The sequence below is a fragment of the Eptesicus fuscus genome, chromosome 11 (genome assembly GCF_027574615.1).
Source record: "Eptesicus fuscus isolate TK198812 chromosome 11, DD_ASM_mEF_20220401, whole genome shotgun sequence".
In the NCBI taxonomy this organism is placed as follows: Eukaryota; Metazoa; Chordata; class Mammalia; order Chiroptera; family Vespertilionidae; genus Eptesicus; species Eptesicus fuscus.
The window spans coordinates 29,568,189-29,586,495 of record NC_072483.1 but is presented as its reverse complement, the minus strand read 5'-3'; the positions used below and the strand labels follow the sequence as shown (position 1 = coordinate 29,586,495).

The window sequence follows — 18,307 nt, the reverse complement described above, 5'->3', positions numbered from 1 at the left end:
GCGGGAAGAGACTGGACAAAAATCATACACCTATGGATGAGGACAGTGTGGGGGTAAGGGCAGAGTGTGGGGTGGGAACTGGGTGGAGGGGAGCTATGGGGGAAAAAAGAGGAACAATTATAATAATCTGAACAATAAAGATTTATTAAAGAAGTAAGAGAATGCAGTGAACATATATTTGTCTTTGGAAATGTGGGTTTTCTATTTCTAGCATGGTGAAGATTCTGGATAGAGTAATTTCTGAATATAATATATGAAAAGTTGAGAACCAATGATATAAGATAAACTCAACTGAACTTACTTTCTTGTTAAAAAGAGATTTTCAAAGTTTGCAATATAAATAATATATGAAAAGTAGTTGGGGTACTAGGTACCTGTATTAGTCTTATTACAAGATTGACTGTGTTCTCTTCGGGAACAAAACTACAGACTTGTGTCTTTTCTTGGGTATTTCAATAATTATTTACAGTTAAGTGATTAAAAATTTAGACATTGGCATTTTTAAATGTACAACAGACAGAAAAAATATATACAACAGAATTTAGAAAATAGCTGTGGTTTAAAAAGGATTTCTTCCATACCTGGGGAAACATAGTTACCATCTTTAAAATAATAGGAATACTAAATAAACAAACAAAAGTCATGCCGCCGTTATGATACACTTAGGAACTAAAGTATTAGGAGAGTTGGCAAATATAAATGCTAGGTACCCATCAAGGGCTTTCATGGAGACCTTTCAAAAGAATAGGCAGAAACTAAATGTATGTTTATGTATGTTAGAGGTGAAAATTACTATACAATTCTTCTTAACATTTAAGGTTGAGCTTTAAATAATTAAATGTTTAGATATCAATTTCATAAAATTAGTAAGTTGATATAATGTTATGCCTGAAGCTAGTAAAAGAAGCAATTAATCCAATAAAGTATACCACTGTAAGAGCGGATGGAGATATGCCTCTCATACCTGTTCCAGTTAAATACTTATCTTTATTTTTTAATAATGAAACTTGTTAAGATATGAAAAGTTGAGAACCAAATCAAGACTCTGTTAAGGTCATTAAAAAGGTAGCAAGGCAGAATGTAGAAAGAGGTAAAACTGGTTGATATGAGGCAGCAGATATGAGCATATGCAAAAGTGAAACCATAGTTATGTCGAGGTGGCAAGATATTGGTAAATGTTAAATAATCTATTACTACTAAATGTCTTTAAACTGTGGCAATATTTTTTAATTTAAAAAATGTAGCTCATCAAAAGAAAAAAAAATCGCTTAAAAGATTGTTTTTTTCTTACATACCTTAGTGGAGCAAAGTTTTTCTGATCATCCCTGTTCAAGCTTAAAGGTTAGAGGTTATTGGAAAGGAGCTCTCTGGTCACAGCTGCTGAATTATCTCCCTGCCCTCTTCACATGAGTGCTAAGTGTCAATCTTTACCTGTCCAATGTCACAACTGCTCCTCTTTGTAAATAAGTCCATAATTTGACCCCAACTTACCTATGCAGGCTCAATCTTCCCCTCAAGTCAGATTAGCTTCCACATTATCGATTCTACTCATTCTGGACAAGAATTGTCTTATTTCCCTCATATTTCTAAATCCTACAAATTTCCAGGTTGGTTCAAATCTGAGTTCTGCTGTAAAGCCTTCTCTGATCACTACAGGGGACACTCGTCATCTGTATTTAGAGCTCTGCAGAACATCACTTATCCTTCATAAACACTTTGGCACTTAGTCACATTTTATTCTGAATTACTATTCGAGTGTTAAGTAGATTGTAATATTTTGGAGGGAGTTTATATTCTAGCCCTTACAAAAAGAAGTTCCCCAGTCTCATATCATGATTCCACAGATTACTTATTAATCTTAAAGGGAAAAGTGCCTTAACAATGGAATGATCAGATGGATATAACTATACCCAAGCCATCAAACTTAATGTCATTGATATGGGATAAATTGACATTATGTGCCTCCTGAGGAGGACATAATATCACCTGTGCAGTATTCCTAGCAAAAATTGTTTAACGTGAATATAAATGAGGAAACAATCAGGCAAATCCAAATTGAAGAACATCCTATTAACACTGACCCGGACTCTTCAACAGTGTCAGTGCCATGAAAGAACTAAAGATGGGGAACTGATGCAGATTAAAGACATGGAACAACTAATTGCAGTGCACAATCTCTGATTGCATTCTGGATTTAAAAAGTCTGGATTAAATAATAACTATAAGAAATTATTAGGACAACAGGAGAAATTTGAATACAGACTACATATTAGATAATATTGTATCATAATATTTTATCAGTGTTCAATTTCCTAAATGTGACAATTAGATTTTGGTTTGTGAGGAGAATGTCCATGTGTGTTGAACTATTTAGCGGTCAATTTTTATGACATCTGCAATTTCTAAAACAAAATTGTTAATTGGTGAATGTAGATGAAGGGTACGTGGTACTCAATAAACTGTTCATGCAATTTTTCTGCATTTTGAAATTAAAAAAAAATATGAAAGCATGCATTCATGTGTACAGGTTTGTTGGGGGAGGTATAAAAAGTTCCTAAAAAGGTAAGATCTACTAGTAGGTGCTCAATAAATAGCTATAAAATGACAGAAAAAAATAACACTGCTACTTCTTGAAAATATTATTAGTTGCATTTGAGGACTTGATACCCACATTCAAGTACAGCCCCAAGAAACAGCCTACCTTTGATTCCTAAAAATCTGCGTCCCTTTCTCTTTTGTTAGCCCAGCTCCATACCCCATCACATGCGCATGTGCTAATCAGTCTTTAGTCTAATTGTTTAACTAGATGATTGTGATGGGACACTTTGGGAAACAACTTCATGGGGATTTTTCAGAATGAGTTTGCTACTTGAAATAAAATGATAAAACATTCATGACTTTGAAAGCATTGTGCATGTTTGAAAAGTGGACCTGGAAAATGCTTGGCCAAGTGATCTCCCGTGACTCCGCTAGGAGAGGCGGGGTGGGTGGGATTCCTAAACCCTTCACCACGTTACATACTTGTTCCTCCTCCGGGACTGGTAAGCACCAGAGAAGGATGTGGGGCTTCCATGCTTTTATGAAGTGTGGCCACTGCGATGATTTTCCTTTTATGTATGCATAGCTTTGTGACATCTTCATCGGCTTTAACGTCTTCTGCAGTTCTCTGCTTCACAGCAGCTCCAGGATCAAAATTAAACACCTGGAAAAAGAATGGCCTCGGTTTAGAGCATGTCGTAAAAGCATAACATAAAAAGTTGCTTTTTTAAAACATTTCTTGACATAGATTAGGCCATCAATATGAATAAAACTTTCTCAAGTTATTTAAGAAAAGCAACTTGATGTAACTTAATAGCACTTCTGCTGAACTCATGGCTTTTAGTGGCTCAGTAAATAATGAAAATTATCCTAATTCCACGATAGCCAAGATAAAAAAATATATATGCAAAGGTATAGAATCTATGTTCCCTGATGTTATATTTCCTGATGATATAACAGTACAAAAATAGATGAAGTTCAGTTTAAAAATCCAAAAGCTGACATTTCTATGTGCTAACTTTTCCTTTGGCTTTATTTTATTACTATATTAATATTACCTTTTCACCTATTAAAATCTATTTTTCTATTAAATAATCTTATTTATTGTGTACATATTTATGAGATGTTTCAAATGCTTTTTTTGGAATGAGGTGAAAGTGACACAAATAAATAGAAAAAAGGTGTCTGTTAATCTTATTCTAAAATTAGCACTATAATAGATACTCAGAGAACAAGAACCTGCTTCCATAATAAATAATATTTTATCATTTTAAACAGTTTTTACTTTCTAACTTGCAAAGGAGTAAAACGGTTTCACGTTTTGAGTAGGAAGGTGCAGTTCAGCTTCATGATTTCAGAAGCATTGGTGGCAGATTTATCAACACCAGTGCTAAAAATAACATTGCAGATTGAGCAGTTACAGGAGGGGAAAACTACTGCACTATTAAATGGTGAACATAGGTAGAGCTCTAATAAAATGTGCAAAAAAGGCTTTCATAAAATATTTAATATGAATATAGGTTTGTCACCTTTGAAAATGACTCTGGGATTTGAACCACTTTCCACAGTCATTAAGCATTCCAAAATGCATGCAAAAGATACCTAATTAGATAGACTTTAAAATGCATATGTGATTGGAGAAGTAATATAAAAATGAAATGCCAAATGAGAAAAGCAAATATACGAAACACCTAGAAAATAGAAAACTGCTGATAAAACTGTTGTGAAATGGTTACCTTGGGAAGAATAAGAGGACATTCCAAGCCACACTTGCATGTTCCGTCAGTAAGCAGGTATGTTTTAACCTGCTCCAAGCAAGATAACAAAGACCCACTGGGACTGTAAAAATAGTTCAAAAAAGCATCAGGAAATAATTCTGACTGCACATATCATATGAAAAAAGGCATAATTTATAGTCTTACTGTCCTTCACAGGGTAATATTTTATAGTAGGGAAAAGCATTCTCTTTGTCAATATTATGCTAGCTGCTAAATTATAGCCTCTTAGCACTATCGCTCTTTCTTTTGAACCAAAATATTTCTCAGAAGAAGACAGATCTTCCTAGAAAATTAAATAAAAGTATTTGGAAAACCAAGCGTGGACTAGGATGGGGGAAAATGCTATTCTTAAGAAAAGACGACAGGAGCAGGCAAGAAAGGAACAAGAAAACAACATGAAAGTAATCATTATCATTTTAAACCAGAAATCTACTTTTGAAGCTGTTTGAGGAAAAACTGAAATTTAGGAACACATTGGAGGTCAAACCAGAAAGTCACTAAGTGTATAAAAGTTGGAGCTAGCAAGTTCTTTCCTTTAATCTTGGAGTCCAGAACCAAGTCGTCCCTATGTAAAAATAGGTTTCTTTCTTTTCTCCCTTGTCCACGTGTTTCTTTGAAGATAGACCTGTGTGGCCCAACTCGAATTACACCGAAGAGCCAAATGGTACTGACAAGGAGAGAGGAGCCCAGCAGATCGGACCAAGGACGAGGGGACGCTGGAGGAAAGAGGACTTCAGGTGGCAGAAGCGGGTGCTTGCAGGTCTTCTGGCTGGTAAATGGGTACTGCTCTCAAGGTTATTACTCTTGGTTTTAATTTTTTTTAATTTTCTTCTATTTTCATTTACTAGAATAGTGTGGGTTAGTTTAAAATGGGCAATTTGCGTTTTAAGACCTTTATTATTAAAATACTGATTTTTACAACCTTGGAAATTATTACATACTTTTCATTCAAGAATAGTCTTTTATTTATGACTGTTTACCAAAACCTTCACTTACACTTTCTGATCAAATTTGGATTTGACCAGAAATAGTACAAAGGATTACACTACTAGGGGTAGACTATTCTGCTTCTACAAAAACATGGGGAGCAGTTTTGCATCTATAAATGAACCAACTTTAAAATGCAATTCATGTTTTATTTATGGACAATCATGTAAGTGACTTATGTATGGAGAAAATCTCAATTAAAATCCTCAACTTTGCCAATTCACTCACTCATTTATTGAGGCTAACGAAGTTTTCCAAATGATCTGTAAAAAATAATAACTCCCATATTATCGACTTGAGTTCCATTACAGGGGTAATGACCAGAGGTTTGGGAGGTCTGCTAATTTACATAAAACACGATCACCAAACAATTATCAAGTGTAAAGTTCATGAGTTTTGTGACAAGAAATTGCCTAACATTTTACAGTTAAAGAAGGTGTACAGACTAAATCCTAGAGGAATTTAATTGTAAAATTAAACCTGAAGACAAGAGTTCCTGAATTCTATTAGAGTATTCCACTCTAGACACTTCAAAAACACTTCCTCTCAGTCAGTCAGCTGGGCTCTTTTCTTCAGCTGTACCTCTTTAATTAACTTTTTGGAGTAATAATTAACGTAAAAAACAGCTACAAGTCTTATGGCATGGATAACGCTTAGAAGATTGGAAGCAGGTGGGAAATTTAATGTGCAACCTCAACGGCTCCCTGAGGCAGGAGCAGCTGGAGACAAACCTAAAAATTACAAGCAAACTGCACATTGAGAAGGGAGCTATAGGAGGGTAGCCCCTTATACGTGTTCAAGCAGTAGTTTAACTCCTTATAAACAAATCAAACCCATACTGGCTTAATTTATCTGAAGGTGTTTTACCTTATCTGGCAAAGTTAGTTTTCAAAATAATTCTTAGTGCACAGACTTGGATTTGGAGAACTCACGCCAACTCCCACTAACAGATAGCGGAATCTACCTACACTTGGAAAATCCTGAACAAGATAACTGGAAGATTCCCAGACTTAGCTTGGTTTAACTCAGTTTTCAGCAATCTAAAAAGCTGATTGATCTTTCATAGGAATGAAGATGAAGTAAAAAAAAAATTAGGTCTTCAAGATCCTAGATTCATTTGCTCTAAGATGGATACATATTTGCTCCTTATAGACTAGAACAATAGTAAATATTAACGATAACACTGATATCTTGCTATATTATATTAATAACAAAGTATTTCTGGCAGTTTGTTAACAGCACTGGCAATAGGAACACGTGAGAAAGTGACCCATGTGTCCGTCTTACCAGCACAAGCTCCACATCCCCTGCTTTCTTACTCCTTCACTCCTCTTCACAGAGAGCACATCGCTAGCATCCCAGAAACTAAAGAACTACTGTGCCAGAGAGTTTCAATTGGTAATGAAGTTTACCTCCAGAAACACCTTACATCAAACAAACGCAGGACAGACTCTGAACTGAATTTTGAGTTGTTATGGCATGAAATAATTTATGTTTATATAACAGCGAATACCTCATTCATATAAATACATCTTTGAACAAATGGAAAATTCCGTTGAAGCAGAGACACAAATAACTGCACTTAAAATAACAGCATTAATATCATGATGCGACTTGATAACTTTTAAAAAGTTCTATTTCTACTAGTCGTTCATTACATAACAAAGAGATTTTATGGTGTCCTAACTTTTCATATAGAACTGATAAACTGCTAAGTAAGGAACTTAGGTGTCAATTATCTATAATAATAAAAGTGTAATATGCTAATTAGACTGGACAACCTTCGGGGCTGTGAGGGAAGCCCGGGTCCCGGGTGCCAGAAGGAAGCTGGTGCTGGCAGCCGGGGGAAGGAAGTCCTACTCTTGCACGAATCTCATGCATTGGGCCTCTAGTTTAATAATAAGACGGAAACTTCTTGCCAACAGTTCAGTTATTCTATTCAACTTGTTCTATAAGAGATACTTGCCCGCAAAACTCTATAGAGCAGGCATTTGCATTTTATTTGTATGATTTTTATGTGAGAGATGAAGACCCATCTCCATAGTGACCTTTTCTTTTTTATTATAATATGCAAGGATATAGATTAAAAACGGTGCAGGAAAAATAGGAAAATTATTTTTACCTAATATCAGGCATTAAGAAGTCTACTAATTAAAACTGCCTATAAATATAAACACTCCACCTTACTTCGGAAAATCCAGCTGAAGCACTCTGAAGGATAGAATAATATTGTCGAGGGACCTTGGGTCTATTTCTAGTATTTACATTCCCTTGTGAATGTGGTAACGATGCCTACGTTTCTTTTAGAAATCTTCATTTTTCTTTATCCTTGTTACAGAGATAAGCAGAACGACACGTTATATAAACACAAGTAACGCGTGAAAATTCTCTCTTGTAACCTAAGGCAATTTGCATCGCAAAATAGGACAGAATATAAACACTTGAGTATTTCCAGCACAAAGATCATTTATTCAAATTTATTTGAGGTGCTGTCAGTCACAATATTTTGCTCCCTCAGAGGAACAGGTTCTACTTCCTTAATTTAGGAACGGCAACTTGGCGGTAACATAGGGAGCAATAGGGGCTCACCTGACATAAAGCACTCCATTGTGATCCACACGGCGCTGCCAACCCACAGGAACTTGTATAGCTGGAAGACCTCCATCCTTGTCCCCTCCGTCACACTCCTTGCCTCCATTCATTTTCTGTGTCTGCTTGGGACTCTCCAAAGATATCAGCAAGAAGATGATATCCTTATATTACAGGGCATGGTGGCCTTCAAAAACGGCCAGTGCAGCATAGTTGTTCCCAGACTGTACAAAATGCATGGGCATGCTCCGGCTCAGTTTGGAACCAAGTCCTTGAAATCTGCCATTGTGGAAAAAATCAGTTTCCCATTATAATCTACATTAAATAACCAATATTTAATTCCTAAGGATGGTCTACGTGGGTAAAGCGGAGTGCTTCTGGCTAAGGAAAACCATATTCACCAATGCTGGTACCTGTCTGAAGTGGGGGAGGGGAGGAGGATAAAGTTTTTAGTTCGACATTTTGTCTTGAACCTTGATGTTGGACTAAAATAACCTCTACTCTTTAGAAACCAGTCTCATTTTTACAATGTGAGTCGGTTAATATTTCTAGGTACTACCCGCCTTTATAGGCCACATTCTTTAAACTTTCTCTTCATCTTCCAATCTGAATCCAAGATGTTGCAGGTTGGTTCATCTGATGTGTTCATGTCTTCAAAATTCCAATACTGTAGCCTGAAACATATATAAATATATTAACTGTATATTAAATGTTGCAAAACGAAGAACCTGTACACTTTTATAAATAGAATAAACTGCTAAGTGTACCAAACCACTTTGATGCCCCCTGCCATCAAAATCACAAACAAATTCAACTGGTTTTCTTCTTCTAGTGATCCACTTAAGCCAATTTGCCACATGAAACTTTCTAATTACTAGAGGCCGACCCATAATTATGGCATTTTACACACACACACACACACACACACACACACACACACACACACACCTTTAACTCAAAATAAAAATATATCTCTCAAAACCTCTTATGACTTGACAACTGGAAAGTTATATGTTAATCTAATCACAATGGATCACTTTACATATCCTTATGATTTACTTTTTTAATCATCATATTGGCCTAAAGAACAAAATGTTTCTGTTTTTACAAGAAAAATAAAAAGGAAATAAACTTATAGTACATTTCCAAATATAAGAGAAGGTTTCCCCCCACTGTTCTTGAATCCAAGAGTGGAAGTTGCTTTATAGTTAGGAGTTACAAGCTCCCTTCTATGCTCTCTTAAGTCCTTTATTGTGTCACAAGGTACTGTTGGGGGAGGACATACTAGCTTGAACCAGCAGGAATCGCTGCTGGTGTAGAATGCTTATAAGAGGTCATCTTAAAGGATCTGTTAAATAAAAAGAGATGACAAATACATTTAAAAAAAGATTTAGTACCTAATCCTTGCAAAGATTGTATGTCATAGTTTCTGGCTTATTTGTTGTGGTAAACAAGAGTTTTTATAATCAATTTAATATATAGTGTATGATTACATTGTGAGACCCACGAAACTACACTAAAAAGGGAATGAAAAAAATTTTCTCATATTATATGAGAGGGACTTGTGGTCTGTGATAAAAATTTCCAGGGACAGCATCACCCACAGATTCAAAAAGTGTTATATCTCAAATAATTTAATGGAAGCCAGGTGATATGCTCTGGAAAGCTATGTTAAATGACTTAAGATTCACATGAAAGTACTAAAACTGTTTCAAAAAAATTAAATTAAAAAGTCAATATTTTAGCCCTGGTCGGTGTGGCTTGGTTGGTTGGAGCATTGTCCTGTGCACCAGAAGGTGGTGGGTTCGATTCCCGGTCAGGCATATACCCAGGTTGTGAGTTTGATCCCCAGTCGGGGTGTGTGAAGGAGGCGGCCAATCAATGTTTCTCTCTCATACCAATATTTCTCTCTCTCTCTTTCTCTCTCTCCTCTCTCTCTCTCTCTCTCTCAAAATGAATTTTAAAAGTTAATATTTTAGAGACTATCCTATATAATAAAAAGGGAATATGCAAATTGACCATCACTCCACCACAAAGATGGCGACGCCCACAGTGGAGGCGGGGGTTTCCATAACACAAGATGGCTGCACCCACAACGGAGGCCGAGTTCCCATAACAAGCCTTAATGAGCAATCAGCAGGGACTTCAGGCCGCGGTCCCTGCCCGGCGAGGCTTGATGGGGGACCTCAAGGTGCACCCCCTGCCCTGGTGCTGGGCTGGGGGATCTCAGGCTGCTCCCTCCGCCCCAGTGCCAGGCCACAGGACCTCGGCCTGCACCCCCCACCCTGGTGCCAGGCTGGGGGACCTCAGGCCGCACCCCCCGCCCCAGCATCAGGCCGGGGCACCTCAGGTTGTGCCCCCCACCCAGTAGGGCTTGACGGGGACCTCAGACTGTGCCCCCCCTGTCCTGGTGCCAGGCCAGGAGACCTGAGGCCACGACCCCCATCTGGCGGGGCTTGACGGGGGACCTCAAGGTGCACCCTCCCCGCCCCAGTGCTGGGCCGGGAGACCTCAGGCCATGCCCTCCACCCAGTGGGGCTGGACGGGAGACCTCAGGCCACGCCCCCTGCTCCTGCCCGAGCTGGGGGACCTCAGGCCACACCCCTGTCCCAGCACCAGGCCAGGGGCCTGAGGCTACGCCCCCCACTTGATGGGGCTTGACAAGGGTGGGACAGGCTGAGTCTGGATCTAGCCCAATGGGGGAGGGGCGGCCAGGTCTGGGTCTCACGCAATTTTGAGGTACATGTGGGTGGGCGGGGACTTGACTCTGGGTCCCATGGTGTGCCCCAGACTCTGACAGGAGGAAGATTTTCATATACATTTTACTAATTTTCTTTCATCTTTGACACTTCTATTATAAAGGGCAAATAGCAATATTAAAATATTTCCTCTAATTAATCTGCTTTTAATGTGCACGAATTTCGTGCACCTGGCCACTAGTGTTTAAATATACATGCATAACCATCAACAAATTAAACAGTGTAAATAGACACACAATTACTTAATCTATATTCCTAAAAGTCTACATTTTTAAGTTCAACCTAACCCTTTTTTGGATCTCTTCCTTAGGGAAGTAGGAGAATGCCTTGCAGTGAAGAGCATCATGTAGTCAGGCATATGCCTTATTTGCAGCCTCAGGTCTGAGACAGATTAAAGGTGTTGTAATGAAATACATCTCATTTAGCTAAAAGTTGGGAACCAGGGGTATTGGTGTGGGAAACATTGGCAAGGCAGTGGGAAGAGTAGCAAAAGTCTGTTGGGGAAAATGTAGGCATCAAGACAATAGCCAAGTAGTAACATTCCCGATGGTGTCTCAAGCTGGTGATTTGCATTGTTGGGCCTGCTCTGCTGTGTCTATGCTTCCTACTTGCAGGCATTGCATCCTATTTCTGTCTTCCATTCACTGCACCTTTAACCAAGACCCCTTCTGATCACGTATGTGTTTACTCATGTTTTATTCAACAGTTAGTGGGCGGCTATTGTGTACTAGATACTATGCTACTAGTATGTCCTGTAGTTCAAAGATGGTTAAGACACTACTTTATCCAGAGCCCAGCGTAACGCTTGGCACTCTAGTGCTTCTCGGTGTGGCAGAACAAAGAGAAAGGAAGGTGGGATGGAGGGAGGATGAGAAAGGATGGAGAGAGCAAGGAAAGGTCAGTCCCTCTTCCTCAAGGAGTCCCCGGCCGAGGGGAATACCAGTGCTGGTGGAAAATGTGAATGGGAGGTAAACTTTGTGCCATCCTGGACTCCCAGTTTTGTCAAACAGCAACAGACCCAGATGACTGAAACTTTTTTCTTTTTTTACAGTCCCTTTTCATGCTCATTTTATTACCTTGCTTTTCTTCTAAAGAAATCTCTTCAGTGGTGTCTGATCATTAGAGATCACTCTCATTTTCTCACTTTTGAGTTTTCTAACCACTTGATGACTTTTTGTTTATCTGCCTGCTCTAGCATGTGACTCCAACTTCCCCGAGACTGGCTGGCTGGCTCCATTAAGTAATTTGTGATCTGCCAGATAATAACATTGGAGTGATTCCTGCCAAATGACTCCCTCATATTTCAGCAATTAAAAATACAAATATCTGATGGCTGGGTTTTGCGTACACCAGAAGTTCTCAAGGCCTGGTCCCGAGACAAGCATCATTATTGTAAATAACATCTGGGAACTTGCTAGAAATGCAAATTCATAGGCGTGGCCACAGTTACTGAGTTAGAAACGCTGGGGGACAATCTGTTTTTTAACAAGCCCTCTCTGTGATTCTGATGCATCCCAAGTTTGAGACCAGTGGCTTAGAATAACACCCTTTCCTCCCCCTTCCCAAGATATGGCTGGTTTTACATCTCCACACCTTGTAGGCAGCCAGCCCTCTACTTCCTTTTGTCTGTGGGAGAATCATCCTATTTTTGCCCATTCTTCAGCCTTCTAGAGGCAGCTCAAGTGTAAGAGCCTTAGGAACCCCGGATACAGCTACTGGTTATTTATCTGTAAGTGGCTCTAATTTTCTCAGCATTCATTTTGTAAATTTGGAAAATGAAGAGAAGTTTGAAAATGAAAATAAAATGGAACTGTAATCTTTCTGCTGAATAGTAACCACTGCAAACATATATGCAGCTTCTTTTAATCATTGTTTTTAGAAAATCTTAAAAGCACACATAAGAAAGATTAATATAATAAACTTGAACTACTATTCCAAATTTACAATGTAAGCATTTTGTCAGTTATGTTTATTTTTTTAAAATTAATGACTTAGAAAACATTACAGGTGAAGTTAAACACTATCCTTCACCCCTACCCTAATTCCCTTTTTAGTCTCATTCCTCTCCCTTCCACCCTAAAGGCCACCACCATCATGGTTCTGATGGTGTTACACACACACACACACACACACACACACACACACACACACAGAGACAATATTTGGCATTGTTATATGTATTTTAAATTTTTATGTAAATATTACTATATATATCATTTGGCAACTTGCTTTATAAAATTCAACATTATTTTGAGAGCTACCTCTATTGAGATATATCGACCTATCTCTCTTGCAGATATATTGATCCAATTCATTAATATTTAACATCTAAATAGCACTTTATCATATGATTATACAACTACTTATCTATGAGTATATCAATCATATTAATGTTCGGTTGGAGGGTCTGCAAATTTTCAAGTTCACAGGCATTGCCAAATTACTCTCCAAAGTAGGTGCACTGATTCCAAATTTTTTCTATGTATAAATGTGTCTTTTTGCTTTCAACATTGAGTAATTACCACTTTGTCCTGAGCATTTTATTATGGCATTAAATATTTTTCTAAAATATGGCTTTTAAATGCTGGATAGAATTTTCTTGGATAATTGTATATAATTATTTAATTATGTAGATTTTTCTCCTAAATTCTCACAATTACAAATAAATCTGATATAAATATTCCTGTGCATAAATCTATAGCCATTTTGATAATTCACTTAGAATTATTTGTTAAAATAAGAATTGCATAATTTTAGGGCCCTTCATAAATTTCTGAATGTGCCGGGAGGGTACTTTTAGGAATATTTCTCAGCCTTTTGACACCCATACATGCCCTCTTCTGCTAAATATCAAAATCTATTCTTTGTGCCTCTAAGATTTTGATAAGTTTATCTTCCATATAAACCCATCATTCCAGACTTAGTCAAGTTTTATTTTTGTAGTTTGTATTATAAAAACATAGTTTCTCTTCTTTTCTAATTTTTATAAATTTAACATAAAAAGCAACATATCTACAACATTTTCCTTTCACCTCTCCTAAAGATTCCATTATGACCCACCATGTTTATATGGCTTGTTTAAGCCCAACAGACACAAGTTAAACAGAAATGATATTGTGATATGAAAAGTACTTTCATCTCATTAATATTTTGGATAAAGGAAAGATCTTAAACTGATGACATAATTTAAATTGACTTCACAAACAGTTTTAGTGGTAATAATAATGAAATTTAAAAAGTGGGGTGTGTGTGTTCTAAGGTGAATATATGTCACAATTCTACCACTGTTTTCATTTTCTTGCTTCCTTTCAATATGCAAATTAGTCTATAAGAATTGGCTTTTGGTGAACTGAATTTTAGTGACTTGATTTCTTTACCTTGGCTTTTTCTGACCATGAAGAATTCTAATTAGATGCCACCTCTTTACAGAGACTATTCTGTAAAGACTAGGTACTCTCACACTTTTGTTAATTCACTGACTCCTCCTGACTTTTTTCTTATCTTTTATTTGTTTGTTTATTGACTATCTCTCCCCAAAAGAATGTAAAATTCCCTCAGGGCAGGAATCTTTCACTCTAGGACTTCTTATATTCCCAGTTCCAGCTGTAGTACCTGGCCTTAAAGACTTCCTGAAGATTATGCATATTCTAATTAGTCAACATAATTTTCTACTCTGATTTCTACCATGTAGGCTTATAAACTTTTAAAAACACATGTCTAAAATGAAAAAGAGGTTTTTAAAAGAAGCCAGTAAGTATGTACTTTGAAAAAATATACAAATGACTTTTTGTTCTAGATTTGTCCCTAATGATCTCATAATTTCTGAGTGTAGAAAAAGTATAATAGAGCTTCTAAGAAAATTAATATGCTAACTTTATGCATCAGAGTTTTATTTATTAAGTGGACTATATATAACACACTTGAATTAATGAAGGAAGCACTAAAATAAATGAATACAACAATATAAAAATTAAGCATGATTTTAATTAGTGCAATAGACCTTTTTCTCAATGCTGACATTCTTGTCAAACTAAGAATAAACTCGCTATGCAGTGTTGATGTAAATTTTAAAAGTTATACCCGAAACACCATGAAGACTAAATATCAGAGAATATGACATCATGAAAATAAGCAGATTCATAAGTGTTTCTGAATAACATCAAATATAATAAATTCTTCTGAATAATAAAAGACAAACTTAATGGTAAAAATAATGAATTGATTTTTGAATCATGTGATATGAATAAATTCTATTAAAATGTAAATCAGATAAAACACCAATATTTAATATGTTGTATAAATATAAATCATCGTTATACTTTATAATACTATAATTACAAACTTAGCTCATGAAATACTTAAAGTTAAATAAGAAGTCCACTCCGTTCCTACATTTGCAAGAGTAAACACTTCATGTTCTCTAATTTCGAACAAGGAGCACACATAAAACCTACCTCTATACTTAAATGCCAAAACATGTGCACACAACAAAGATGTGATTGGATTAAAAATAACATCAGCATTAGCATTTTGGAGAGTAATGTCTGAGTGGCTACAACATAATTATCATTTGATTGGGTAATAAATGTATACTGGCATACTCATCATCTTTCCATCATTATTAGTTAAATGATGCTCATTACAGTAACCCTAAATGACATTTCCCCTTTTCAATTACCTTTCACCTGTATATCAATTATTCAAATGGCTCCTTCTTAGCATTTATCCAGCTCCCTCCATCCAACCTTACCATCCATTTCACCTTTCACCTGTTTATTCCAGCTATGCATTTTTACTTCTGAGCACACTTATCTTGCAGTTAGATCTATTTTTTGGTTTTAAAAAAATCTTCCAATAGATCAGCCCCACTTTCACTCTGGTTATTATTTCCATTTGGTTCTTATCTTCACTGTACAGCCACCTCTTCCAAAACACACCTCTCAGATATATCCTTTGTGAGAGACCTAATCTCTGCCAGGCTCTCCTTACTCACTCCAAATGACTCCCAGCACACTTATGTTTGCTTTATGCGGGTGTATCAGGATTCCTTACGCACATCTTCTCTGCCCTGATCACTGAAGCTCTCTGGTTCCACATTCTCTTGCCCTTTCAGTACAGAGGGATCACACTCGTGTAGGAAGGGTACATTTTTTCAGAAACTCTGCAGGTTAGGGAGTTTAGGAAAGTCAGTTAGTTAGGCCAGTCCTCAGTGCCAAGGTAACAAGCATGCTGGTCTATGGCCATCTATGGTCAAGAGGATTATTTATATCAGATCATTACTTGCTACCAAAGTTCAGCAACTTACACTTTCTAATCACATAAAAGCCTTTAGAAAACTAAATGCTGAGTGTAGTATATTGCACTGACTACAAATATTTTGTAGCTCCTTCCATCAGCAAGTGGGATTTATTACTCTACACCTTGAATCTGTGCTGGCCTGGTGATTTGCTTTGACCAATGGAATAGGATGGATGTGATACTATTGAAGTTGAGACTAAACCTCAAAAGGCCTTGCATCTTCCACTCCAGCTTCTTGTAATGCCACTGTCACATGAACAACCTGAGCTAGTCACCTTGAGGACCACATACCAGGTGGTCAGCCAGTCCAGCTGAGGCCCCAGACGTGTATGTGAGCCCAGCCAACATCATGTGGAAGAGGGATAAATTGGCCGAGCTAAGTCCAGCCTAGACTGCCAATCCACAGAATCAAATAGCCCAAAACTATACTGGAAACAAACTGAAAGTCTAAAATAGGGTTTTATTTACATGGATTACAGTATTGAGAAGCTATGTAGCTCTACCCTTTATTAGCTTGTGACTCTGGGTAAGTTTTAAATTTCTTCCCTTATAGAATAGAGACTCTATCCTTACTAGAGGCCCGGTACATGAAAATTCATGCACTGGAGGGGGGGATCCTTAGCGATCAGGGGAAGGCAACGCCCCATCACACCTCTGCTGCTACCACTGCCAGCAGCGCAAGCCTCAGCTGACCCTGGTTACCTGAGCCTCAGGCGGCTCTGGGTGGCTTGGGGGCTGAGAAGACTGGGCGCTGCCACCTTGTGGCTGTGGGCACCACCATCTTTGAGGGCATGGCAGTCAATTAGCATATTCCCTTGTTATTGGCTGTGGGTACCACCATCTTTAAGGGCGTGACAGTCAATTAGCATATTCCCTCCTTATTGGCCATGGGCGCTGCCATCTTTGTGATGGTGTGAGGGTCACTTAGCATATTCCCTCTTTATCAGATAGGATAGAATTGATCTGGGGATGCAATAAAAATCTTAAATCAGTGCCTACCTCATTACAAATATCCAAACTATTATCCTATCTAATAAAGAGGGAATATGCTAATTGACCCTCATGCCATCACAAAGATGGTGGTGCCCACGGCCAATAAGGAAGGAATATGCTAATTGACTGCCCCGCCTCAAAGATGGCGGCGCCCACAGCCAATAAGGAGGGAATATGCTAATTGACAGCCATGCCCTCAAAGATGGTGGCGCCCACAGCCACAAGATGGAGGTGCCCAGTCCCCTCAGCCCCGCCAGGGCAGCAGGCATGTGGGAAGGCCGGGCCCACCCCCAGCCAGGCCCGGCCACTCCGCGCACCTGCCTCTGGAGTCCCCCAGTCTCCTCAGCCCCCTAGACGCCCAGGGCCAGCCCAAGCGCAGGCAAGCCTCGGATGGTGGCTGCCCAGCCGCCTAGGGCCGGCCTGAGGGACAGGCAAGCCTCAGATGGTGGCTGCCCAGCCGCCCAGGGCTGCCTTAGGCTCAGGTAACCAGGGCCAGCTGAGGCTTGCGCTGCCGGCAGTGTTAACAGCAGAGGTGTGATGGGGGCATTGCCTTCCCCTGATCGTCGGGTCGCCTCCCACTCCTGAGGGCTCCCGGACTGTGAGAGGGGGCAGGCCGGGCTGAGGGACCCGCCCCTCCAGTGCATGAATTTGCATGCACCGGGCCTCTAGTTATTTATACATAGCTATTAAAATCATGTTACAGAAAATTTAATAGCATAGGAAAGGTCCATGATATTGTCAGCTGAAAAAATACTACAAAGTTGCATTTATAATTAGGAACCTTCATTTACAAAAATGCTACTCTATATGTAGATCTAGGAATAGAACAGCACTATCCTCCCAGCAGTGGTCTTTGGGTAGTAGGAACATTTCTATATTTTCATTGTTTTTCTGTAGTTTCAACATTTTTCTATAACAAAAATGTATTGGCTCTATAATTGGAAAAAATATTATTTCCAAAAAATTAAATGTTGTATCTATAGACCAGCTAATTAATATCTTTCAGATGCTTAAAAGCATTACGGAAACTTTTATGAAACAATTACAGTCTCTGCACCTCGTATTACGCTATCACTGCTCTTTCTGTTTTAGCCAAGTAGAGAAAAAATATATGGAGAGTTAGAAAGAATACCCATGAACCCGAAAAATCTAAATACTAGAGAAAAAAATTAAGACCATCCCTTTGATTGGTTCTAAAATGCCCCAGGGTGTCACTCATCTTTTCTGCTTAGGCTACTGTCTCCCATCCTGACCCTGTTGATCTTCACTAAACCAACACCTATGTGCCTCAGTTTAAATGTCACTTCCTCAGAGAGGACTTCCAGGTTGCCCTAGTCATAATTTGGCTTTCCAAATCTAACTTGG

The 18,307-nt window shown here is 38.3% G+C and overlaps 1 protein-coding gene across 1 annotated transcript in view; it reads right to left on the bottom strand.

The window, feature by feature from the left end:
* The window catches only part of MBD5 (methyl-CpG binding domain protein 5), a 164,551-nt gene that overhangs the window by 48,458 nt on the left and 97,786 nt on the right, over positions 1-18,307 (bottom strand). Inside the window, exons 3-5 of the mRNA XM_008138704.3 lie at positions 7,893-8,566; positions 4,275-4,377; positions 3,022-3,202 (exon numbers count right to left, since the gene is read on the bottom strand). Of these exons, the coding sequence (XP_008136926.2) occupies positions 3,022-3,202; positions 4,275-4,377; positions 7,893-8,005 (397 nt within the window). The 5' untranslated portion in view covers positions 8,006-8,566. The remainder of the gene's footprint in view (positions 1-3,021; positions 3,203-4,274; positions 4,378-7,892; positions 8,567-18,307) is intronic.